Source organism: Chelon labrosus (genome assembly GCF_963514085.1).
Source record: "Chelon labrosus genome assembly, chromosome: 4".
Classification (NCBI taxonomy): Eukaryota; Metazoa; Chordata; class Actinopteri; order Mugiliformes; family Mugilidae; genus Chelon; species Chelon labrosus.
Genome location: NC_140340.1, coordinates 189,866 through 215,418, shown reverse-complemented (window position 1 = coordinate 215,418; position 25,553 = coordinate 189,866). Strand labels below are relative to the sequence as shown.

At 48.7% G+C, this 25,553-nt stretch overlaps 4 protein-coding genes across 4 annotated transcripts; 3 read left to right on the top strand and 1 right to left on the bottom strand.

The window, feature by feature from the left end:
• Nucleotides 1-1,004: 1,004 nt before the first annotated feature.
• Nucleotides 1,005-7,281, bottom strand: mkrn2 (makorin, ring finger protein, 2; the record flags this gene model as incomplete). The annotated part of the gene is made up of 10 exons (XM_084542111.1): nt 1,005-2,692; nt 3,299-3,443; nt 3,526-3,636; nt 4,015-4,163; nt 4,232-4,297; nt 4,490-4,653; nt 4,745-4,882; nt 4,974-5,098; nt 6,308-6,436; nt 7,256-7,281. 10 exons carry the CDS (start codon nt 7,279-7,281, stop codon nt 2,537-2,539), a joined length of 1,209 nt encoding a protein of 402 aa, XP_084398237.1. The 3' UTR covers nt 1,005-2,536.
• A 1,824-nt stretch (nt 7,282-9,105) lies between these two features.
• Nucleotides 9,106-11,860, top strand: LOC311486496 (MKRN2 opposite strand protein-like). The gene is made up of 4 exons (XM_084542366.1): nt 9,106-9,527; nt 10,447-10,496; nt 11,039-11,207; nt 11,279-11,860. Exons 1-4 carry the CDS (start codon nt 9,325-9,327, stop codon nt 11,502-11,504), a joined length of 648 nt encoding a protein of 215 aa, XP_084398492.1. The 5' UTR covers nt 9,106-9,324; the 3' UTR covers nt 11,505-11,860.
• Nucleotides 11,861-12,603: 743 nt separating this feature from the next.
• On the top strand, nt 12,604-16,928 carry tsen2 (TSEN2 tRNA splicing endonuclease subunit). The gene is made up of 12 exons (XM_084543213.1): nt 12,604-12,896; nt 13,307-13,373; nt 13,458-13,497; nt 13,590-13,802; nt 14,431-14,662; nt 14,872-14,946; nt 15,016-15,066; nt 15,162-15,306; nt 15,437-15,473; nt 16,168-16,279; nt 16,353-16,442; nt 16,586-16,928. Exons 1-12 carry the CDS (start codon nt 12,726-12,728, stop codon nt 16,643-16,645), a joined length of 1,293 nt encoding a protein of 430 aa, XP_084399339.1. The 5' UTR covers nt 12,604-12,725; the 3' UTR covers nt 16,646-16,928.
• A 1,758-nt stretch (nt 16,929-18,686) lies between these two features.
• On the top strand, nt 18,687-24,907 carry isy1 (ISY1 splicing factor homolog). Its single transcript, XM_084543640.1, has 11 exons — nt 18,687-18,880; nt 19,352-19,374; nt 19,488-19,539; nt 19,786-19,851; nt 20,854-20,896; nt 21,909-22,021; nt 22,601-22,718; nt 23,043-23,165; nt 23,825-23,937; nt 24,502-24,591; nt 24,668-24,907. The coding sequence occupies exons 1-11, from the start codon at nt 18,878-18,880 to the stop codon at nt 24,773-24,775; spliced, it is 852 nt and encodes a 283-aa protein (XP_084399766.1). The 5' UTR covers nt 18,687-18,877; the 3' UTR covers nt 24,776-24,907.
• The last annotated feature ends 646 nt before the right edge of the window (nt 24,908-25,553 follow it).

Here is a 25,553-nt window from a genome sequence, read left to right as displayed (position 1 = left end):
GAAAACAAATGAAGGAGAACTCTGGAAACAGGACCGATCCACACCTGATCTACACCTGATCTACACCTGATCTGTACCTGATCTATACCTGGTCTACACCTGATCTATACCTGATCTACACCTGATCTATACCTGATCAACACCTGATCTGTACCTGATCTATACCTGGTCTACACCTGATCTATACCTGATCTACACCTGATCTATACCTGGTCTACACCTGATCTACACCTGATCTATACCTGATCTGTACCTGATCTGTACCTGATCTACACCTGATCTATACCTGATCTATACCTGATCTACACCTGATCTATACCCGATCTACACCTGATCTACACCTGATCTATACCTGATCTACACCTGATCTATACCTGATCTACACACGATCTACACCTGGTCTACACCTGATCTATACCTGATCAACACCTGATCTATACCTGATCTACACCTGATCTACACCTGATCTATACCTGATCAACACCTGATCTACACCTGATCTATACCTGATCTATACATGATCTACACCTGATCAACACCTGATCAACACCTGATCTACACCTGATCTATACCTGATCTACACACGATCTACACCTGGTCTACACCTGATCTATACCTGATCTACACCTGATCTATACCTGATCAACACCTGATCTATACCTGATCTGTACCTGATCAACACCTGATCTACACCTGATCTATACCTGATCTACACCTGATCTGTACCTGATCAACACCTGATCTACACCTGATCTATACCTGATATATACCTGATCTACACCTGATCTATACCTGATCTACACCTGATCAACACCTGATCTACACCTGATCTATACCTGATCAACACCTGATCTGTACCTGATCTATACCTGATCTACACCTGATCTATACCTGATCTATACCTGATCCACACCTGATCTGTACCTGATCAACACCTGATCTACACCTGATCTGTACCTGATCAACACCTGATCTACACCTGATCTATACCTGATCTACACCTGATCTATACCTGATCTATACCTGATCTACACCTGGTCTATACCTGATCTATACCTGATCTATACCTGATCTACACCTGATCTATACCTGATCTACACCTGATCAACACCTGATCTACACCTGATCTATACCTGATCTGTACCTGATCTGTACCTGATCCACACCTGAACAGCTGATCTGTACCTGATCTACAACTGATCAACATCTGATCTATACCTGATCTATACCTGATATATACCTGATCTGTACCTGATCTGTACCTGATCTATACCTGATCTATACCTGATCTGTACCTGATCTGTACCTGATCCACACCTGAACAGCTGATCTGTACCTGATCTACAACTGATCAACATCTGATCTATACCTGATCTATACCTGATATATACCTGATCTGTACCTGATCTGTACCTGATCTATACCTGATCTATACCAGATATATACCTGGTCTACACCTGATCTATACCTGATCTATACCTGGTCTACACCTGATCTACACCTGATCTACACCTGATCAACACATGATCTACACCTGATCGACACCTGATCTGTACCTGATCTATACCTGGTCTACACCTGGTCTACACCTGATCTGTACCTGATCTGTACCTGATCTACACCTGATCTACACCTGATCTGTACCTGACCTGTACCTGATCTACACCGGATCAACACATGATCTACATCTGATCTACACCTGATCTATACCTGGTCTACACCTGATCTATACCTGATCTATACCTGGTCTACACCTGATCTGTACCTGATCTGTACCTGATCTACACCTGATCTACACCTGATCTGTACCTGATCTACACCTGATCTACAGTACACCTGATCAACACCTGATCTGTACCTGGTCTACACCTGATCTGTACCTGATCTGTACCTGATCAACACCTGATCTGTACCTGGTCTACACCTGATCTATACCTGATCAACACCTGATCTATACCTGATCTATACCTGATCTACACCTGATCTATACCTGATCAACACTTCAGCTCCAATGATGCAGATCATCCATAGTAATAACTCAGAACAGATGAGTCCCCTTGTCCTCGTTTCAGTTTGTTGTTTTGATCTTCTGTCGTGTTGTCCTTCACCATGGACGAATGTCATTGTCTCCAGTCTCATTTAACCAGAGGACGCAGGACATGGAAGATGTTTTTAAACCCAGCCCTTCCTGGTATTTGATGTTCTGTCTCTTTGTCTTCTCCACCTCTAACTCTAAATCTCCACCCAGTCCCCATTGGACGGATGAATAAGACTCTACACAGTCATTAATGAATACACTCACCTCTGTCAACAATTAAAGTCAAACAATAAATTCAACACGACAGCAAAGGTTGACACTGACTCCGTTTTTACTTTTGTACACAATAAATAAAGTTCCACTTATCAAACTGGACATGATGGGTTCTAGTTTCCTCGACTGAAGCACAACAGGAAGCAGCAGAGTGACCACATGATTTAATGTTGATTTATTTTAGCCCCGCCTCACTGAACCACATGTTACTATGGGGACCGGTGTCTACTGGTCTGCAGCTGTCTCCGGTTCATCGTGACTTGGCGCCGACATCTGCATGAAGAGTTCCCTCAGCTCAGTGATGTCATCATCGATGGACGCCGGGATGGAGCGCTGCTCTCGCTCCTCGATGAAGTCCCACAGACGGACGCTGTTCATGAACTGGACAAACACAACGCTGGTCAGCTACAAAGACTCTGAGCTACAAAGACTCTGAGCTACAAAGACCCTGAGATACAAAGACTCTGAGATACAAAGATTCTGAGATACATAGACTCTGAGCTACAAAGACTCTGAGCTACAAAGACCCTGAGCTACAAAGACTCTGAGCTACAAAGACCCTGAGATACAAAGACCCTGAGATACATAGACTCTGAGCTACAACGACCCTGAGCTACAAAGACTCTGAGCTACAAAGACTCTGAGCTACATAGACTATGAGCTACATAGACTCTGAGCTACAAAGACTCTGAAATACAAAGACTCTGAAATACAAAGACCCTGAGCTACAAAGACACTGAGCTACAAAGACCCTGAGCTACAAAAACTCTGAGCTACAAAGACTCTGAGCTACATAGACTCTGAGCTACAAAGACCCTGAGCTACAAAGACTCTGAGCTACATAGACTCTGAGTTACAAAGACTCTGAGCTACATAGACCCTGAGCTACAAAGACTCTGAGCTACAAAGACTCTGAGCGACATAGACTCTGAGCAACATAGACTCTGAGCTACAAAGACTCTGAGCTATAAAGGTTCTTGTTCTCACCCGGACGTTCCCCTCGGAGCTCAGCTGTTTCCGTGGCCGGTCGGGTTCTGGTCGGGTTCCATCTGGAAACGCATGAAGATACAAACACTTCCCTCCAAATGGACACGAGCCGCGACCCTGGTCAAAGTACTTACAGGCCTTCTTCCTGTGGACAGACACAAATAATGTCCCAATAATGTCCTTATAAAAGACACAGCCTGATCTGGTTCATGTGGAAAGACGCTCACCCAACACCAGACTTGAAGACGTCTATGAGGTGGTCCTTCTCATCCTGGTCCTCCACCCAGTACACTGAAGGGATGACGAACTCGGAGACAACCCGACACTGAGGACACGACCTGGGGCACACAGACAGTCTGTCTCACAATCATCGTCCAAACTTAGACTGAGTCTGAACTCGTGGTCTGTCTTTACTTCAGTTTCTGTCTCTACCTAAGTCTGTCTCTACCTCACTCTCTGTCTCCACCTCAGTCTCAGTCTCTCTACGTCAGTCTCTGTCTCTCTACGTCAGTCTCTGTCTCTACCTCAGTCTCTTGTCTCCACCTCAGTCTCTTGTCTCCACCTCAGTCTCTTGTCTCCACCTCAGTCTCTGTCTCTCTACCTCAGTCTCTGTCTCTCTATCTCAGTCTCTGTCTCCACCTCAGTCTCTGTCTCCACCTCAGTCTCTGTCTCTCTACCTCACTCTCTGTCTCTACCTTGTGTCCTCCGTCTCTTACTTGATGATCTTGTTGCAGAAGTTCCTGGTGCAGCGCCACTGTCGGATGCAGGGCAGACAGAAGACGTGGCAGCAGGAGGACAGGATACCAAACCTGCGGTCGGACGGGTTCGTCTTCTGAACCACCACCTCCATACAGATCGAACACACCTGTACACAAACAAACTGTTACTGCTGCCGTTACCATGACGCCCAGAGACGAGACTGAACAAACCCACCTTGTCCTGACTGAGCTGAGCTGCGAACGCCTTCTCCATGTCGGCCTCAAAGGCCAGCATACACATCTGAGGACAGACAGACAGGTTTAGGGTTAGAGGACAGAAAGACAAACAGGTTTAGGGTTAGAGGACAGAAAGACAGACAGGTTTAGGGTTGGAGGACAGAAAGACAGACAGGTTTAGAGATGGAGGACAGACAGACAGACAGGTTTAGGGTTGGAGGACAGAAAGACAGACAGGTTTAGGACAGACAGACACCTTCTCGTGGGCTCTCCTCTGCTCAGGGTCGTGGGGGTGAAGCACCTGCAGCCCGCACACCTCACACAGGTCGCCATGGAGATAGGTACAACCATCTCCGTAGTAACAGTGTCCAGCAGCGGCGTAAGGACACAGCTGGGGAAGGTCTTGAAAAGCCCCGCCCACTGGGACAGGAAGGACAGAGAGCACAGGTGATATATTGTGAGACATCGTGATTACATCAATCAACTTCAGCAGCCAATCAGACGGACTGACCTGGTCCCTGCGTTGAACCGTGGAGACCCGTCCGGATGGCGTCCACGTAGGACTGAGGAGACGCTGCTGCTGCTGCCGCCGCCGCCGCCACCTCTGACCCCAGACCATGACCTCCAAACATACTGTCCACACCCAGAACTGAGGACAGGAAGACAGCGGTAGGACATGAAAAAACTGGAGGACATGAAGACAACAGTAGGACATGAAGACAACTGGAGGACATGATCACCTCTGTCCCTCAGGACCACTGTCTTCTTGGCTCCTCCTCGGACGGACCTCCCTCCAGCTGCTCCTCCAGGTGCTGTCTCCTCTGAAGCTCCGCCTCCTCTGGAAGAAGGTTTGACGTGATCATACCTGAAGATCACAAACAGGAAGTGATGTCACCATCGTCTCAAGGTGATGCTGATGTCCTACCTGCCACAGGTACCTGTCAGGTAGAGGTAGCTACCTGTCAGGTGGGGGTAGGTGGAGGTAGTTACCTGTCAGGTGGGGGTAGGTGGGGGTAGGTGGAGGTAGTACCTGTCAGGTGGGGGTAGGTGGAGGTAGTACCTGTCAGGTGGGGGTAGGTGGAGGTAGTTACCTGTCAGGTGGGGGGGTAGATGGAGGTAGTACCTGTCAGGTGGAGGTAGTACCTGTCAGGTGGGGGGGTAGATGGAGGTAGTACCTGTCAGGTGGAGGTAGTACCTGTCAGGTGGGGGGGTAGATGGAGGTAGTACCTGTCAGGTGGAGGTAGTACCTGTCAGGTGGGGGTAGTACCTGTCAGGTGGAGGTAGTACCTGTCAGGTGGGGGGGTAGATGGAGGTAGTACCTGTCAGGTGGGGGGGTAGGTGGAGGTAGTACCTGTCAGGTGGGGGGGGTAGGTGGATGTAGTACCTGTCAGGTGGGGGGGGGGGTAGGTGGAGGTAGTACCTGTCAGGTGGGGGGGGGGTAGGTGGAGGTAGTACCTGTCAGGTGGGGGTAGGTGGAGGTAGTACCTGTCAGTGTGGGGGTAGGTGGAGGTAGTACCTGTCAGGTGGGGGGGTAGATGGAGGTAGTACCTGTCAGTGTGGAGGTAGTACCTGTCAGGTGGGGGTAGGTGGAGGTAGTACCTGTCAGGTGGGGGGGTAGATGGAGGTAGTACCTGTCAGTGTGGAGGTAGTACCTGTCAGGTGGGGGTAGGTGGAGGTAGTACCTGTCAGGTGGGGGTAGGTGGAGGTAGTACCTGTCAGGTGGGGGGGTAGATGGAGGTAGTACCTGTCAGTGTGGAGGTAGTACCTGTCAGGTGGGGGTAGGTGGAGGTAGTACCTGTCAGGTGGGGGTAGGTGGAGGTAGTACCTGTCAGGTGGGGGGGTAGATGGAGGTAGTACCTGTCATTGTGGGGGTAGTACCTGTCAGGTGGGGGTAGGTGGAGGTAGTACCTGTCAGGTGGGGGTAGGTGGAGGTAGTACCTGTCAGTGTGGGGGTAGGTGGAGGTAGTACCTGTCAGGTGGGGGGGTAGATGGAGGTAGTACCTGTCATTGTGGGGGTAGTACCTGTCAGGTGGGGGTAGGTGGAGGTAGTACCTGTCAGGTGGGGGGTATTTACCTGCAGCGCTCCCCGTAGGCGCAGGTTCCTCTCTGGTAGAACTTACAGATGGTCGAGGGTTTGCTGCTCGTCGGGTCGTGAGAGAACAGACAGCGACTTCCTTCCCTGCACACTCCGTGGAGGAAGTACCTGCAACACAACAGGAAGTGACATCAGCAGCTTCCAACCATTGTCACCATGGTAACAGAGGCACCTGTCTGTAAGTTCAGGTCAGAGACTACAGGTCACCATGGCAACGGCACATTTTCTTTTAAAACATTCACGTCCTCAAGGACACCTGGGACAAACTCTGGACCTCTGAAGCTCCTCAAGTCCTAGTCCTCCAGGATGAGTCCTCCAGGCTGAGTCCTAGTCCTCCAGGATGAGTCCTAGTCCTCCAGGATGTCCTAGTCCTTCAGGCTGAGTCCTAGTCCTCCAGGATGAGTCCTCCAGGCTGAGTCCTTCAGGATGAGTCCTCGTCCTCCAGGACGAGTCCTCCAGGATGAGTCCTAGTCCTCCAGGACGAGTCCTTCAGGATGAGTCCTAGTCCTCCAGGATGAGTCCTCCAGTGATGAGTCCTCCAGTGATGAGTCCTCCAGTGATGAGTCCTTCAGGATGTGTCCCAGTCCTCCAGGATGAGTCCTAGTCCTCCACAGTGAGTCCTCCAGGATGAGTCCTTGTCCTTCAGGATGTGTCCTAGTCCTCCAGGCTGAGGACAGCGGTCCGTCCTCAGGGGATTCTGATAAATGTCTCAGCTAGCTCCATGTCTGTCTGCTCTCGACGGTTCTGACCACGTGACCATAAAAGACACGAACCCGCTGAGCTAACGGCTAAAAACATTAGCATGAGGCTAACGCGTCCGCAAACACCCGGGGCAGCGACAGATAGCCAGGTGAGAGACAGACGGACAGACAGACGCATGAGAGAGAGAGAGACAGACAGACAGGTGAGAGACAGACGGACACTCACCTGCAGGTCACCTGTTTGGTGCTCATCTTCCTCGCGGATCTTCAGCTTCAACGTCTGCGTCCAAGTTGTCACCGAGGTGTCCCGTTCAAACTGTTCCGATGGAGAAGCGCAGTCAGAGCAGGAAGGTTCCTACCCTCCTCCGTTCTTCTTCTTCTTCTTCTTCTTCTTCTTCTTCTTCTTCTTCTGTACCACTGCTGCCCTCTGCAGGATGAAAATGATCTCTGTCTAAATCTGCTCATAAAAACTGAAAACATTTAAACACATTCTTTATATCAGACATACATAAACAGATTTACATGTTTCATACAGTGGTGGCTGAAATAACTACAACACAAATATCCATAAAAAGTCATGAACAGAGCAGCAGGAAGGCGACGATGGCTGGAAACAATCCTTTAAGAGAAAGAAACCCTGAACCTGAACCTGAACCAGAACCAGAACCTGAACCAGAACCTGAACCAGAACCTGAACCTGAACCTGAACCTGAACCAGAACCTGAACCTGAACCTGAACCCTGAACCTGAACCAGAACCTGAACCTGAACCTGAACCAGAACCAGAACCTGAACCAGAACCTGAACCCTGAACCTGAACCAGAACCTGAACCTGAACCAGAACCAGAACCTGAACCAGAACCTGAACCTGAACCTGAACCTGAACCAGAACCAGAACCTGAACCTGAACCTGAACCTGAACCCTGAACCTGAACCAGAACCAGAACCTGAACCTGAACCTGAACCTGAACCAGCTCCTCTGGGCGACCCATCTGTTTGAGGCCTGATAGAGAGAGAAGAAGAGAGATAAACATCCATCTGACTAAAGCGTACATGTAGACTCTGATGATGTGACAGGACAGTCTGACGGACACACAGCTGTTAGCGTGCTACACAGTAGTAGCACATGATTACATGAATACAAACATTACATGAAGAGTTACAGGACAGGAGCTCAGAGCACGATGGACGTCCCAGATATTTAAGTTAAAAGTGGATAAAAACAGTAGAACTCAGATCTGCCAGGTGCTATATGTATATGTTGGATGTTTACACCTTTATATAATGTATACAGCGTTCATGAAATGAGCCAATATTACATATCAGAGAGGTCAGGACTTTGACTTTGAATTCATTGGTCCATCAATGAGGACAAGCCGTCCTGGTCCAGATGCAGCAGAACAGGCCCAAACCAGGACATTAGCACCCCCATGTTTGATGGAGGGATGAGGTTCAGATGCTGGAATGATGCAGTGTTGTTTCATCTCATTTAAACCAAACTATTCTACTTTGGTCTCATCTGTCCACTAAACATTGTCCCAATAGTCTTCTGTCTTGCCCACATGATGTTTAGAAATGTTCTTCTTGGAGAGCAGTGTCTTTGTCCATCACACCATGGTTGTTCAGTGGATTCATCAACATTAATATCAGCCAATGAGAGAGAGGCCTTCAGCTGCTTAGAAGTTCCCCTGGGTTCCTCTGGGACCTCTCAGACTATTATGGAGTGATCTTTGTTGGTGGACCACTCCTGTGGAGGGGAACAGTCGTCTTCAAACTGTCTGACTGTGGATTCAACAGGAAACCGATCATCTGATTTACATGTGACCTTTGTTTTTGCAGACACACCTGAGCTGACAGATCAGATCACTCTGACAGGTGAGATGGAAAATGTGCTGACCTACAACCAGTCTGTCTGCTCAGCCAATCAGATCACAGCTTGAGGTTTCATCCTGTCTTTTATTTTGAAGGTTAGAGAACCTGAAGCAGAACTGAACGGACCTTTAAACGTGTTCCTTCCTTCCTGCTGAAACTTCACATTAAAAGAACCGCATGGTCAAAGTCTCATTAAAGTTCCAGAATGCACTGCAGGACCAGTTTCCATGACGACAAAGCCCACACAGTCCGAAGGTCACCTGCTCAGACCAAAGAAACAGGTGAGTCAGATCACATGACTGTGTCTGACAGAGCTAGACACCTGATAGGCCGAGGATACGTTACAGCCCATCACATGATATAATGAGAGGAGGAGGAGAAGAAGTCGGGACTGAACGGAGGAGCTAAAGGACGAGAGGAGGCGATGGAGCAGAGCGTGATCCGTCTGAGTCACTGTGACAAGGACATCTTCTGTTTCTCTGTCCCGACACAGTGTCCCAGCTGTGGTGAGGAGCTGAGGGGGAGCAGACTGCAGGAGGCACCGGTCAGCCTGCCGCCCCCCTTCACCAACGGACACAAGAGCTCCTGCTGCCTGCTGGTCGCACCTGCACACGACAACCATGACAGGTAAACACACACACAGGTAAGCACACACAGGTAAGCACACACACAGGTAACTATCAACAGGTAAACACACACACAGGTAAATATACACAGGTAAACACACACACAGGTAAGCACACACAGGTAAGCACACACACAGGTAACTATCAACAGGTAAACACACACACAGGTAAATATACACACAGGTACATACACACAGGTAAGCACACACAGGTAAACACACACAGGCAAATACACACAGGTAAGCACACACAGGTAAACACACACACAGGTAAGCACACAGGTAAATACACACAGGTAAACACACACACAGGTAAACACACACACAGGTAAGCACACACAGGTAAGCACACACAGGTAAGCACACACAGGTAAGCACACACAGGCAAATACACACAGGTAAACACACACAGGTAAACACACACACAGGTAAGCACACACAGGTAAATACACACAGGTAAACACACACACAGGTAAACACACACGCAGGTAAGCACACACAGGTAAGCACACACAGGCAAATACACACAGGTAAACACACACACAGGTAAATACACACAGGTAAATACACACACAGGTAAGCACACACAGGTAAACACACACAGGTAAGCACACACAGGTAAATACACACAGGTAAATACACACACAGGTAAGCACACACAGGTAAACACACACAGGTAAGCACACACAGGTAAACACACACAGGTAAGCACACACAGGTAAACACACACACAGGTAAGCACACACAGGTAAATACACACAGGTAAATACACACAGGTAAATACACACAGGTAAATATCAACAGGTAAACACACACAGATAAATACACACAGGTAAATATCAACAGGTAAACACACACAGATAAATACACACAGGTAAATATCAACACCAGTCTAACCAGCGTGTCATGTTTGTCGTTCAGAGACTTTGGTGGGACGTCAGATCTTCACACCGGCATCTCCAACACTGAAGGTAGGAGTCAGAGGTCAGAGGTCAGAGGTCACCTGGTCTTCAATGTTTGACACCTAACGAAGCTGCAGGTGTTCACCAGATAAACTATAGGACAAAGAACAACCTCTCAGAGGGGTTAAACATGGCGCCCCCTCAGGTCTCAGGTGATACCTGCAGCTACCTGTGTGTCTGTGTGCAGGTGTGGTGTATAACTACACTCAGGGGGGTTAAACATGGCGCCCCCTCAGGTCTCAGGTGATACCTGCAGATACCTGTGTGTCTGTGTGCAGGTGTGGTGTATAACTACACTCAGGGGGGTTAAACATGGCGCCCCCTCAGGTCTCAGGTGATACCTGCAGATACCTGTGTGTCTGTGTGCAGGTGTGGTGTATAACTACACTCAGAGGGGTTAAACATGGCGCCCCCTCAGGTCTCAGGTGATACCTGCAGCTACCTGTGTGTCTGTGTGCAGGTGTGGTGTATAACTACACTCAGGGGGGTTAAACATGGCGCCCCCTCAGGTCTCAGGTGATACCTGCAGATACCTGTGTGTGTGTGTGCAGGTGTGGTGTATAACTACACTCAGGGGGGAGTCCGCAGGGATCGGAGCGGGTGGGAGCGCTGCGTCAGCGTTCCTCTGGTCAGACCTGACATGTTTCACCTGTTGGCTCAGTGGGACCAGTACCTGGAGCGCTTCTCTGACGGACCCATGTGGGACCCAGCCTGGCACAGGTATGTGACACACCTGGAACAGGTACACTGCCCACCGCTCAGCTGTCTCACCACCTGTCTGTCTGCTTCAGGTTTGACGAGGAGGACCACAACTGCTTCAGCTTCTGTCTTCAGTTTGTGAACAGCGTCCTGGCGGCGGAGGGACGCAGCACTCTGAGCAGAGACGCCTTCACCAGCAGCTTCATCCTGCCGAGGATGAGGAGGGTGTCCAAGTACACCACACTGTACCAGCACATCCAGAGACACCAGTTCTACCTGGTGGACAGACAGGAGGACAGTCAGCAGTCAGACCAGTGATGTCACCTTATCCCTCATCACACTCCAGCCCGGGACAGAGACAGTGTTTCCGTGGTAACGCTGTAAGAGTTTGAAGGTGAGGCTGACTCTGAAGTCTTCATGAAGAGGACGTCGTCTCCTGAGACGACTGGACAACCATCACAGACTCACGTTCCTGTTCATGAACAGAATGAAACTGAAGACGTCAAAGAGACAGAATGACGAGGAGACGAGGAGACGAGGAGACAAGGAGACAAGGAGATGAGGAGACGAGGAGACAAGGAGACGGGGTTACAGGTTTATAGCACTAATAAAATAAACTCAGTCTGACATCATTAGTTGTTCATGGTTCTTTATTTGATTCATATTGGAGAGAGGAGCCGTGGTTCTCAGGTCAGATCAGATCAAATCAGATTATCTTTGATTGAACTGGGAAATGTGACGCGGTTCAGCAGAAGACAGTTTAAAGAGAGTGATTCATAGAAGAAGAAGGATGAGGAGGAGGAGGAGGAAGAGGAGGAGGAGGAGGGTGAGGAGGAGGAGGAGGAGGACGAGGAGGAGATGGAGGAGGAGGAGATGGAGGAGGAGGAGGAGATGGAGGAGGAGGAGATGGAGGAGGAGGAGGAGGAGATGGAGGAGGAGGAGGAGGAGGAGGAGGAGATGGAGGAGGAGGAGGAGGAGGAGGAGGAGGAGGAGATGGAGGAGGAGGAGGAGGAGGAGGAGATGGAGGAGGAGGAGGAGGAGGAGGAGGAAGGAGGAGATGGAGGAGGAGGAGGAGGAGGAGGAGGAAGGAGATGGAGGCAGTTCTCCTGGACCTTTTTTAAAATGATCAACAGATGAATTGTTTCATTAATGACAAAATCATTTTTATTTTATACTTAAGTACATTTCAGAGCCGCAGTTGAATCGGTACTTTTAGTATCTTTTTACACATGTAGCTAAGTACATTATGTGAATAGTTTTGCCCCCTCTGGGACTAGGAGGAGGACTAGGAGGAGGAGGACTAGGAGGAGGACTAGGAGGGTCCAGATACCAGAGGTGTCATCGTGTAGTGTCGTCCTCCAGTCCAGCTGGGGGCGCTACTGCGCCTCTGAACCCGTTTCCCACCGACATTAAACACAACAACGTTCACTGACACACAGCGACCAGTCATTACACGAACATTAGAGGTAAAGGAGCTAACAGGCTAACAGCTAGCGGGACGGCCAGACCCGGCTAGACCCGGTTCGACCTGCCGGCAGCATGCAGGCGGAGTTCCGGGCTCCGCGGCGCCGGACCCGGGTCCAGGAGGAGTACGAGGCTCCGCTGCCCGTGAGCCGCAGCCCCGAGGAGAGGATCCGGTACCGGGCGGAGCTCATCAACCAACACGTGGTGGTCCGTCACCCAGAACACATCCAGAAGATCCACGACCAGGTCAGGGTCCAGTCAGACCCGTTAGACCCGTTAGAGCCGGGGTCCGGGTCTGTAGTGACCCTCTGCTCCTGAAGTTTAACTGATGCTGAACTCTGCTTTCTTTCCTTTGAGACGTTTATGTCAGTTTGTTTATTCATGTTTTATATTTTATTATTATTATTATTATTATTATTAGTTGAGTTTATGTTTGACATTTATTTACATTCATTTACGTTTCATGTCAAATGTTCATCAGTTCTGCAGACTCCGCCTCTTTTAAGTCAAAGTGCTCATGACTAGAACTCTAGAACCCTAGAACCGAAGAACCCAAGAATCCTAGAACCCAAGAACCCTAGAACTCTAGGACTCTAGATAACCCCTGGTACCTGACAATCAGCTGATAGGGCGTTGACCAGGTGTTCTTGTTCCAGGGTTATTTCGGTAAAGGGGTCCTGTCCAGAGCCAGACCCGACCACAGCGTCTCTGACCAATGGGAGCGTGAGTTTAAACCGTGACCTCATCGTCAGTCTGGTCCAATCAGAGCTGCTCATGGCAGTCAGCTGGTCTCTGTTTCTGTTACAGAACACCATGGCCTGTTTCTACCTGTCGTCTCACAGCACAGGTCAGTGACATCACTTCCTCTCTGTTCCAGTGGTGACATCACTTCCTGTCTGCTCACATGATGATGATGATGATGTCATTTCACCTCCCCAGGTATGATGAGCTGCTCAGGTTGGCGGGGGCGTCTCTCTCTGCTCAGGGATTGGATGATGAAGCTGTCAATCAAACGCTGCTCAGACTGTCTCAGCCTATAGGGATGGAGGACGTGAGGAAGGCGGAGTCAGGACCTGAGGGTGGAGTCTGTCTCAAGCCAAAGAGGCGGAGCCTGTGGTCAGACGTCCAGCCGGAGGCCAAGAGAAGCTGCAGGTAGTAGATGTTGGGATATTAGCACCATAACCAGGTACATGAGCATGGCCTGTGTGCTAGAACACCTGTGTGCTAGAACACCTGTAAAGGTACCTGACCAACCACCAGGCTCAGGTGTCATCGTCTGCCATGGGCCAGGTAACGTTCACCCTAGAGGAGGAGGAGGAGTAGAACTGATGGACATAGACATAAAGGTGAACACTAAGCATCACCAGACGAGCCTCTGGAGGAGGAGGTGTCACAGACTGGACAGGTGTGTTTATTGCCCCACACCTGTAGTTTTACAGCAGCAGAGAGTTAAAGACAGGGTAAATAAATACAACAGTAGTTCTATCTATGGGTTCTACTGGGAGCAGCCTCACACAGCCGGCTGCTGAAGGCACTGCCCAGCTGTTATAGCTTCATTGTGGGGGGGGGGGGTCCTCTATTGTCCTCTATTCCTCTATTGTCTCCATCTTGTCCATCCTGGACGAGGCCCACAACAGCAGATCAGCTGGTTGACAGGTGTCTGAAGTTAGTGTAGAGGGAGAAGAGGAAGGGAACCAGGACGGCTCCCTGAGGACCACCACATCAGACACACAGGACCTTTAATGCTCCTTTAAACCTGCCTTGTCTCATCGTGTCTCAGGTCGGACCCAGAAGACCTGAACCCTGATCCCAGCTCAGACCTGAACCCTGATCCAAGCTCAGACCGGAACCCTGATCCAAGCTCAGACCTGAACCCTGATCCAAGCTCAGACCTGGAATCTGACTCCAACACAGATCCTGGTTCTGATTCTGGTTCCGATCCAGACTCTGACTCTGATCCAGGTCCTCTGGTTCCAGGTCCTGGTTTTGTCCTGGTGGTCTCTGACAGTGAGGTGAGTTTTTGACTTGTTGTTGTTGTTGTGTGACTTGTTGTTGTGTGACTTGTTGTTGTTGTGTGACTTGTTGTTGTTGTGTGACTTGTTGTTGTGTGACTTGTTGTTGTTGTGTGACTTGTTGTTGTGTGACTTGTTGTTGTTGTGTGAATTGTTGTTGTTATTGTTGTTGTGTGACTTGTTTTTGTGTGACTTGTTGTTGTGTGCAGGCTGGAGGCGGGGTCAGGGAGGTGAGGCAGACGCCGTTCTTCCTGTCAGAGTACCTGCAGCTCAGTCTGGAGGAGGTCAGTCCAACATCAGTAAACTACATTACCCATGATCCTCAAAGGTCACTAACAGCTGTCTGTCTGCAGGCCTTCTTCTTGGTCTACAGTCTGGGCTGCCTGTCTGTCTACCTAGACCAGGTAACTGTCTGTCCACCTGTCTACCTGCCATAAAGTGCTGCAGGTGAGAGATCTGAGATGTGACCTCATCCTGGTTCTGTCCTGTCATTGGTCAGGAGCCGCTGTCAGTCATCCAGCTGTGGAGGATGTTCCGGTCGCTGCGTCAGGACTTCGTCAGCTCGTACGCGGCTTACCATCACTATCGCAGTAGGGGGTGGGTCCCTAAGACAGGGGGCGGGGCCAAGTACGGCGTCGACCTCAGTAAGACTAACACACACACACACACACAGAGTCTAGGGGGCGGGGCCTGTAGTACAGGGGGTGGGGCTTAAAGTGAGCGCTGTACACACAGGTGTTCAGTCTGTGTTTATGTCTCATATCTGTGTTTCAGTGTTGTACAGGAAAGGACCGCCCTTCTACCACGCCAGGTAACACACACACACACACACACACACACACACACACAATATAATACACTAATCAGCCACAACATTATGACCACCTCCCTAATACTGTGCAGGTCCCCCTTGTGGTGACTCATCAGAGGATGGACATGGGCCTTCTGAGGGTGTCCTGTTGTTAGTGGGGGGCCTTTGAGGGGAGGGGAGGGGCCTCTGTGGATCATCCCACAGATCCTTGATCAGTTTGGGATCTAGTGAATCTGGAGGCCAGGTCAACACCTTGTGCTGTTCTTCATGTTTTTTTTTTTAGTTGTTCCTAAAGTGTTTTTGTGTGTGTGTCTGTGTCAGGCTGCATCCTGCTGGGGATGGCTGCTGCCATCAAGGAGTGTCATTGCTATGGGGTGGGGGTGCCTGGTCTGGTCTAGGTGGGGGTGTCTGGTCTGGTCTAGGTGGGGGTGTCTGGTCTGGTCTAGGTGGGGGTGTCTGGTCTGGTCTAGGTGGGGGTGTCTGGTCTGGTCTAGGTGGGGGTGTCTGGTCTGGTCTAGGTGGGGGTGTCTGGTCTGGTCTAGGTGGGTGCTACATGTCTAAGGAACATCCACACCAATGAATGCCAGGTCCAGAAGTTTCCCAGCAGAACCCTGAACTGTCTCCTGTCAGTGGTCATAATGTTGTGGCAGACTAAACTTCCACAGACTGAATTGTCCCCGCCCTCTTCCTGTAGTTACTCTGTGGTGATTGAGCAGACTGACGATGCGTTCAGGGGCTCGGCGCTGCGTCCGTTTTCGTGGCGTTCTCTGGCAGCTCTCAGCAGGATCACCGCCAACGTCTCCAAGGTAACGACTGGTCAGGGTTCTAGTGGTTCTGCTGTTTGGTTCCGTCTGAAGACGAGCTGTGTTTGGGTTCCAGGAGCTGATGCTGTGCCACGTCATCCATCCAGCCGACCAATCAGAGGCCGAGCTGGACTCACCTGTGTGTCTGAGCAAGCTAAAGGTTCAGGTAACGAACCATTGAATCCTTTATGCTCACCAGCTCGTTAGAGAGCTCGTTAGAGAACTCGTTAGTGAGCTCGTTAGTGGATTTATCTTTACAGATTAATACTGTTGACAGTGAACGCATCTCTGACTCTGTCTTCTCCACAGGAAGTGATCGTCAGCCGCTGGGTTTCCTCCAGAGAACGAGCAGAACAGGACGACATCTGATTGGCTGACAGCAGAGACTGATGATGTCACAAACAAAGAACAATTCAACCTGATGATGAAGATGATGAAGAAGATGATGATGATGATGGACTCCAGACTCCAATAAATCATTAGTTTTCATCTTTGTTGTCTTCTAATGTTGAGGCGGTTACCATGGTTACATAGCGGCTGATGCGTTCAGGGTCACCTCGTACACAGCAGCTCTCCATTCGTCATCTTTTATCTGCTCTTTACATACATCTCTTTGTAAATGTATTTAATAAATTTATCTTTTTTTATCTGCTCAACTTTTTCACGTGTGTTTATTTGTATCGGCTAATGTTAGCATGATTAGCACAGTAGCATAAACGTCTTTAGAAACGTTAGCATCTTCTGCCGTGTTTGGGTCTCGTGGTGATAAACGCATCGCAGTCCTCTAGTAGTAGAAGTTAGCTTAGCATTGATACGTAGCAGCTTAGCATTGATATGTAGCAGCTTAGCATTGATATGTAGCAGCTTAGCATTGATAGTAGCAGCTTAGCACTGATATGTAGCAGCTTAGCATTGATACGTAGCAGCTTAGCACTGATATGTAGCAGCTAAGCATTGCTATCTAGCAGCTTAGCACTGACACGTAGCAGCTTAGCATTGATACGTAGCAGCTAAGCACTGATACGTAGCAGCTTAGCACTGATACGTAGCAGCTTAGCATTGATATGTAGCAGCGTAGCATTGATACGTAGCAGCTTAGCATTGCTATGTAGCAGCTTAGCATCGATACGTAGCATCTTAGCACTGATATGTAGCAGCTTAGCATTGATACGTAGCAGCTTAGCATTGATACGTAGCAGCTTAGCATTGATATGTAGCAGCTTAGCATTGATACGTAGCAGCTTAGCATTGATATGTAGCAGCTTAGCATTGATACGTAGCAGCTTAGCATTGATACGTAGCAGCTTAGCATTGATACGTAGCAGCTTAGCATTGATATGTAGCAGCTTAGCATTGATACGTAGCAGCTTAGCATTGCTATGTAGCAGCTTAGCATCGATATGTAGCATCTTAGCACTGATATGTAGCAGCTTAGCATTGATACGTAGCAGCTTAGCATTGATATGTAGCAGCGTAGCACTGATACGTAGCAGCTTAGCATTGATATGTAGCAGCTTAGCATTGCTATGTAGCAGCTTAGCATTGCTATGTAGCAGCGTAGCATTGCTATGTAGCAGCTTAGCATTGCTATGTAGCATGCCTTGGTGACTGGTTTCCCTGGGGAGTTCCATGTGTGAACAACATGGAGGAAATCTCCATCTTCTTCTGGATTGTATAATGATCACAATGGTAGAATGTGATGATGTCCAGGATAAATAAAATGTCCAAAGGTTGAATTGTGTGTACGTTGCCTCCTGTAGTGGAATCAGGAGGATTTTGTAGCCAGATTCACTTTCAAGAGGTAAAAACCCAACGTGGAACACTTTGGGTTCTTTGGTTCTCCACATGTCCAGATGGAGAGTGGGCCTGGTTCTATTGTTACTAGAACCTTTGTGGTATTTCTCTAATGAGATCAGTGTCATCTCAGCCTATAAGCAGAGAGACCATGAAGGACGGATGTGGGCGGAGCTACATCGAGGACGTTTTTGACATTAAGCTTATTTTGGGTTTCTGGACAAAACCAGTTATGTGACACATATGTGACTGAGTCTGTTTCTTTACTCATGAGTTCCCATCAATCAGCTGTTAGATCAGACTTTACAGATCAGACTTTACAGATCAGACTTTATAGATCAGACTTTACAGATCAGACTTTATAGATCAGACTTTACAGATCAGACTTTACAGATCAGACTTTACAGATCAGACTTTATAGATCAGACTTTACAGATCAGACTTTATAGATCAGACTTTACAGATCAGACTTTATAGATCAGACTTTACAGATCAGACTTTACAGATCAGACTTTATAGATCAGACTTTACAGATCAGACTTTATAGATCAGACTTTACAGATCAGACTTTACAGATCAGACTTTATAGAGTTTTATTCTGTTGATGAATTAATCAAACACATCAGTCACAGTAATAATAATGAGAATGGTTGTATTCCGCCTCCTCCAGCAGGGGGCAGCAGTGCGGTGGCAGTGACGTCCGGAAGCAGTAGGAGAAGAGCGTGACGTACTTCCTGTGAGTGTCGCCGTGTGTTGGTCGTTTGAAGTTCTTCATCTCACTGCTGAGCTCAGGAATAAAAATACAAGATGGTGAGTATCCGGAAAACTCTTTGAATTAAACTGGTTTCATTCAAACACACTGACGGCTAGCATGGTTCCTCTTAGCCGGGAGCTAACCCGTTAGCCGAGAGCTAACCCGTTAGCCGAGAGCTAACCCGTTAGCCAGGAGCTAACATGTTAGCCTGTTAGCCGAGAGCTAACCCGTTAGCCGAGAGCTAACCCGTTAGCCAGGAGCTAACATGTTAGCCTGTTAGCCGAGAGCTAACCCGTTAGCCGGGAGCTAACCCGTTAGCCGGGAGCTAACATGTAAAGCTCATAAACAGGTTGACTCGTAGTAAAGTGAGAGATTATTGAATGGAGTCTGGTCTGAACCGGCTCCGTTTACAGTCAATGAAATGAGGCGGAGACGGTTTGATGTTAAACTCTGAAGTCTGTGGTAAAACAGCAGATTATTGAATGGAGTCTGGTGTGAGATACTGATTGTTGTCGTTGTCTCTGCAGGCGAGGAACGCTGAGAAAGCCATGTGAGTACTGGTCCAGAGTAAACCTGATCCATGGATCCACCAGGAAAATATGATCAGTAATAGTAAACACCTGTCTCTGTCTGTCCCTCTGTCTGTCTCTTTGTCTCTCTCAGGACGGCTCTGGCTCGTTTCAGACAAGCTCAGTTGGAGGAAGGAAAAATAAAGGTCAGGGTCACCTGTCTGTCTCTCTCCTGTCTGTCTCTCACCTGTCTGTCTGTCTCTCACCTGTCCGTCTCTCACCTGTCTGTCTGTCTCTCTCTCACCTGTCTCCTGTCTCTCACCTGTCTGTCTGTCTCTCACCTGTCTCCTGTCTCTCACCTGTCTGTCTGTCTCTCAGCCGTCCTTCTGTCTCTCACCTGTCTCCTGTCTCTCACCTGTCTGTCTCTCACCTGTCTGTCTCCCTGTCTCTAGGAGAGGAGACCCTTTCTGGCGTCAGAGTGTAGTGAACTTCCTAAAGCTGAAAAATGGAGACGACAGGTAAAACTACCAGTACTACTACCAGTACTACCATCAGTACTACCATCAGTAAAACTACAAGTACTACCATCATTACTACTACCAATACTACCATCAGTACTACCATCAGTAAAACTACAAGTACTACCATCATTACTACTACCAATACTACCATCAGTACTACCATCAGTACTACTACCAATACTACCATCAGTACTACCATCAGTACTACTACCAATACTACCATCAGTACTACTACCTGTACTACCATCAGTACTATCATCAGTACTACTACCAGTACTACCATCAGTACTACTACCAGTACTACCATCAGTACTACTACCAGTACTATCATCAGTACTACCATCAGTACTACTACCTGTACTACCATCAGTACTACCATCATTACTATCATCATTACTACTACCAATACTACCATCAGTAAAACTACAAGTACTACTATCTGTACTACTATCATTACTACTACCAGTACTATCATCATTACTACTACCTGTACTACTACCAGTACTACCATCAGTACTACTACCAGTATTACTATCATAACTACTACCAGTACTACCATCATTACCACTACCTGTACTACCATCAGTAAAACTACAAGTACTACTATCAGTCCTACCATCAGTACTACCATCATTACTACTACCAGTACTACCATCAGTCCTACCATCAGTACTATCATCATTACTACTACCTGTACTACCATCAGTAAAACTACAAGTACTACTATCTGTACTACTATCATTACTACTACCAGTACTATCATCATTACTACTACCTGTACTACTACCAGTACTACCATCAGTACTACTTCCAGTATTACTATCATCATTACTACTGCCAATACTATCACCAGTACTACTATCACCAGTACTACTATCATCAGTACTACTATCATCAGTACTACTACCAGTACTATCTGTAGTATAAGTACTGTCAGTATTACTAGTATTAGTACCACCAGTATTGCAGTACTTGTAGTAATGTGTTGATGTGTTTCAGATCATCAGTGAGATCTCAAAAAAAGTTGCTCAGATTCAAAACGGTAAGTTTGACCTGTCTCTCTGTCTCTGACCTGTCTGTCTGTCTCTGACCTGTCTGTCTCTCTGTCTGTCTCTGACCTGTCTGTCTGTCTGTCTCTGACCTGTCTGTCTGTCTGTCTCTCTGTCTCTGACCTGTCTGTCTCTAACCTGTCTCTGACCTGTCTGTCTCTCTGTCTCTGACCTGTCTGTCTGTCTCTCTGTCTCTGACCTGTCTGTCTGTCTCTGACCTGTCTGTCTCTCTGTCTGTCTCTGACCTGTCTGTCTCTCTGTCTCTGACCTGTCTGTCTGTCTCTCTGTCTCTGACCTGTCTCTCTGTCTCTGACCTGTCTGTCTCTCTGTCTCTGACCTGTCTGCCTGTCTCTCTGTCTCTGACCTGTCTGTCTCTCTGTCTCTGACCTGTCTGTCTGTCTCTGACCTGTCTGTCTCTCTCTGTCTCTGACCTGTCTGTCTGTCTCTCTGTCTCTGACCTGTCTCTCTCTGTCTCTGACCTGTCTGTCTGTCTCTCTGTCTCTGACCTGTCTCTCTGTCTCTGACCTGTCTGTCTGTCTCTCTGTCTCTGACCTGTCTGTCTCTCTGTCTCTGACCTGTCTGTCTGTCTCTCTGTCTCTGACCTGTCTGTCTCTGACCTGTCTGTCTGTCTCTGACCTGTCTGTCTCTCTGTCTCTGACCTGTCTGTCTGTCTCTGACCTGTCTGTCTCTCTGTCTCTCTGTCTCTGACCTGTCTGTCTCTCTGTCTCTGACCTGTCTGTCTCTCTGTCTCTGACCTGTCTGTCTGTCTCTGACCTGTCTCTAACCTGTCTCTCTGTCTCTGACCTGTCTGTCTCTGACCTGTCTGTCTCTGACCTGTCTGTCTCTCTGTCTCTGACCTGTCTGTCTGTCTCTGACCTGTCTCTAACCTGTCTCTCTGTCTCTGACCTGTCTGTCTCTGACCTGTCTCTAACCTGTCTGTCTCTAACTTGTCTGTCTCTAACCTGTCTCTAACTAACCTGTCTCTAACCCGTCTGTCTCCATCAGCTGGTCTTGGTGAGTTCAGGATCCGGGATTTGAACGATGAAATCAACAAGTTGCTCAGAGAGAAACGTCACTGGGAGGTCCGGATCAAAGAGCTCGGAGGACCTGACTATGGGGTGAGTGATCTGGACCAGAACCAGAGACTGGACCAGAACCAGACTAGACCAGAACCACAGACTAGACCAGAACCACAGACTAGACCAGCACCAGACTAGACCAGAACCACAGACTAGACCAGAACCACAGACTAGACCAGCACCAGACTGGACCAGAACCACAGACTAGACCAGCACCAGACTGGACCAGAACCACAGACTAGACCAGAACCACAGACTGGACCAGAACCACAGACTAGACCAGAATCAGACTGGACCAGAACCACAGACTGGACCAGAACCACAGACTAGACCAGAACCAGACTGGACCAGAACCACAGACTGGACCAGCACCAGACTGGACCAGAACCACAGACTAGACCAGAACCACAGACTGGACCAGAACCACAAACTAGACCAGAATCAGACTGGACCAGAACCACAGACTGGACCAGCACCAGACTGGACCAGAACCACAGACTAGACCAGAACCACAGACTAGACCAGAACCAGACTGGACCAGAACCAGACTGGACCAGAACCACAGACTGGACTTGACTCAACCTGATCATTAATTGATCTATGACCCGTGTCCTCCAGCGTTTTGGACCCAGGATGTTGGACCATGAGGGGAAGGAGGTCCCTGGGAACCGGGGCTATAAGTACTTTGGAGCAGCCAGAGACCTGCCAGGAGTCAGGGAGCTGTTCGAGAAGGAACGTAGGTACCTTTAAATCCACTTCCTGTTTCTGAGAAGGAACGTAGGTACCTTTAAATCCACTTCCTGTTTCTGAGAAGGAACGTAGGTACCTTTAAATCCACTTCCTGTTTCTGAGAAGGAACGTAGGTACCTTTAAATCCACTTCCTGTTTCTGAGAAGGAACGTAGGTACCTTTAAATCCACTTCCTGTTTCTGAGAAGGAACGTAGGTACCTTTAAATCCACTTCCTGTTTCTGAGAAGGAACGTAGGTACCTTTAAATCCACTTCCTGTTTCTGGTCCACCTGTCTGACCATTGGTCCTCACTGGTCATGTGACCCCCAGCTGCCCCGGCTCTGAGGAAGACGAGGGCGGAGCTGATGAAGGAGGTTGACGCAGAGTATTATGGCTACCGAGACGAAGATGACGGCGTCCTGCTTCCTCTGGAGACACAGCACGAGAGACAAGGTGAGGATTGATCCGCCACAACATTATGACCACTGACAGTTCAATCTTCTGCTGGGAAACTTCTGGACCTGGATGTTACTGAGACATGTAGCACCCACCTAGACCAGACCAGGCCCCCCCACCTAGACCAGACCAGGCCCCCCCACCTAGACCACCCAGACCAGACCTGGCACCCCCACCTAGACCAGACCAGGCCCCCCCACCTAGACCAGACCAGGCCCCCCACCTAGACCAGACCAGGCACCCCCACCTAGACCACCTAGACCAAACCAGGCCCCCCCACCTAGACCACCTAGACCAGACCAGGCACCCCCACCTAGACCACCTAGACCAGACCAGGCCCCCCCACCTAGACCAGACCAGGCACCCCCACCTAGACCACCTAGACCAGACCAGGCCCCCCCCATAGCAATGACACTCCTTGATGGCAGCAGAGAGTATTATATTATATTATATGTTTATATTATATTATATTATACTATACTATATTATATTATTATTATATTATATTATTATTATATGTTTATATTATATTATATTATTATTATATTATATTATTATTATATGTTTATATTATTATTATATTATATTATATTATATTATTATTATATGTTTATATTATATTATATTATATTATATTATATTACATTATACTCCAGGTGTGCTGGAGGCGGTGCAGCGGTGGAGAACTGAAAGAGAATCTCGTGTTTCTGGAGAGAAACAGGAGGAGGAGGAAGAGGAGGAGAGCATCTACAGAGTCGGTGATGAAGAGGTGAGACTCTCAGCCAATCACAGCAGACCTACCTGCTGACCTACCTGCTGACCTACCTGTAGACCTACCAGCTGACCTACCTGCAGACCTACCAGCTGACCTACACCTGACCTACCTGCAGACCTACCAGCTGACCTACACCTGACCTACCAGCAGGCCTACCTGCAGACCTACCAGCTGACCTACACCTGACCTACCCCTGCTGACCTACCCCTGCTGACCTACCTGCTGACCTGCCTGCTGACCTACCTGCTGACCTACACCTGACCTACCAGCAGGCCTACCTGCAGACCTACCAGCTGACCTACACCTGACCTACCTGCTGACCTACCCCTGCTGACCTACCTGCTGACCTACCTGCAGACCTGCCTGCTGACCTACCTGCTGACCTACCTGCAGACCTACCTGCAGATCTACCAGCTGACCTACCTGCTGACCTACCCCTGCTGACCTACCTGCTGACCTACCTGCAGACCTGCCTGCTGACCTACCTGCTGACCTACCTGCAGACCTACCTGCAGACCTGTGGAGCTAAAGGTGTGTTTGTTTTGTGTGTCTGTGCAGCCTGATGATGAGGAGAACCGGGAGGAGCAGCTGGGGGAGGAGGGAGGAGTCACGTTCATCGCTCACGTTCCCGTTCCGTCTCAGAGAGAGGTGAGACACGCACCTGTCCTCCAGGACCTGAGGACTCTGTCCACACTGGTCCTCATGTCTCTGTCTCTTGTCTCAGGTGGAGGAGGCTCTGGTCAGGAGGAAGAAGATGGAGCTGTTCCAGCGCTACGCCAGCGAGACTCTGCAGGCTCAGAGCCAGGAGGCCAGGACCCTGCTGGGACTCTGACCTGTCTCTGTCTCCGTGTCTGTCTCCATGTCTGTCTCCGTGTCTCCATGTCTCTGTCTCTTGTCTCCATCTGATGATGTAAATATTGTCTTTTGTACTCGGCTTGTTTCTTATTAAACAAATTAAAACGTTCTTTGGCTCCGATGGTTTTTTGTTTGTTTGGTTGTTTGTTTGTTTGTTTGTTTGTTTGTTTGTTGTTGTTGTTGTGGGTCTTGTCCTCCAGACTCTGGCGTCGTCTCCTCAGACCCACTGGACGTGATTAGCCTCTGGTTGCCGTGGAAACCTGTCGTCCATGACCCGTTGTTCTCTCTGTGTCTCATGTGGCTTCAATCTGTCTGCTGATTGGTTGATTGGTAGCAGCACTCTGCAGCACGTGATTGGCTGATTAGAGGCTGAATGGAGCATGTGATGTCATGTGACACAAATCTGTCCTCAGCTGCATCCAATCAGTGTGTGTGTGTGTGTGTGTAGTGTGTGTGTGTGTGTGTAGTGTGTGTAGTATTAAAGTGTGTGTGTGTTACAGGCAGTTTATACACTACCTGACCTAAAGAAAAGTCTCCACCAAACAAATGTCCCCCTCTACTATCTGGTTGGACCTCCTTTATCTTTGATTCCAGCTCATTCTCTGTATCATTGTTTCTAGAATCTTCTCCAATGTCTCCAGATTTATTTCCATCCAGTGTTTCATTCATTGTATTGATGATGGAGAGTCTGACCACTGCACAAAGCCTTCTCCAGTACATCCCAAAGACTCTCAATGGGGTTCAGGTCTGGACTC

Bases quoted from the DNA above. Each gene is read 5' to 3' on its own strand.
- tsen2 (XM_084543213.1), top strand. From the start codon at position 12,726: ATGCAGGCGGAGTTCCGGGCTCCGCGGCGCCGGACCCGGGTCCAGGAG. The intron at 14,663-14,871 runs GTGAGTTTTTGA...TGTTGTGTGCAG, and splicing joins TGGTGGTCTCTGACAGTGAG to GCTGGAGGCGGGGTCAGGGA. The intron at 15,474-16,167 runs GTAACACACACA...CTCTTCCTGTAG, and splicing joins CCGCCCTTCTACCACGCCAG to TTACTCTGTGGTGATTGAGC.
- LOC311486496 (XM_084542366.1), top strand. From the start codon at position 9,325: ATGGAGCAGAGCGTGATCCGTCTGAGTCACTGTGACAAGGACATCTTC. The intron at 9,528-10,446 runs GTAAACACACAC...TTTGTCGTTCAG, and splicing joins GCACACGACAACCATGACAG to AGACTTTGGTGGGACGTCAG. The intron at 10,497-11,038 runs GTAGGAGTCAGA...GTGTGTGTGCAG, and splicing joins CGGCATCTCCAACACTGAAG to GTGTGGTGTATAACTACACT.
- isy1 (XM_084543640.1), top strand. The intron at 20,897-21,908 runs GTAAGTTTGACC...TGTCTCCATCAG, and splicing joins AGTTGCTCAGATTCAAAACG to CTGGTCTTGGTGAGTTCAGG. The intron at 22,719-23,042 runs GTAGGTACCTTT...TGTGACCCCCAG, and splicing joins GGAGCTGTTCGAGAAGGAAC to CTGCCCCGGCTCTGAGGAAG.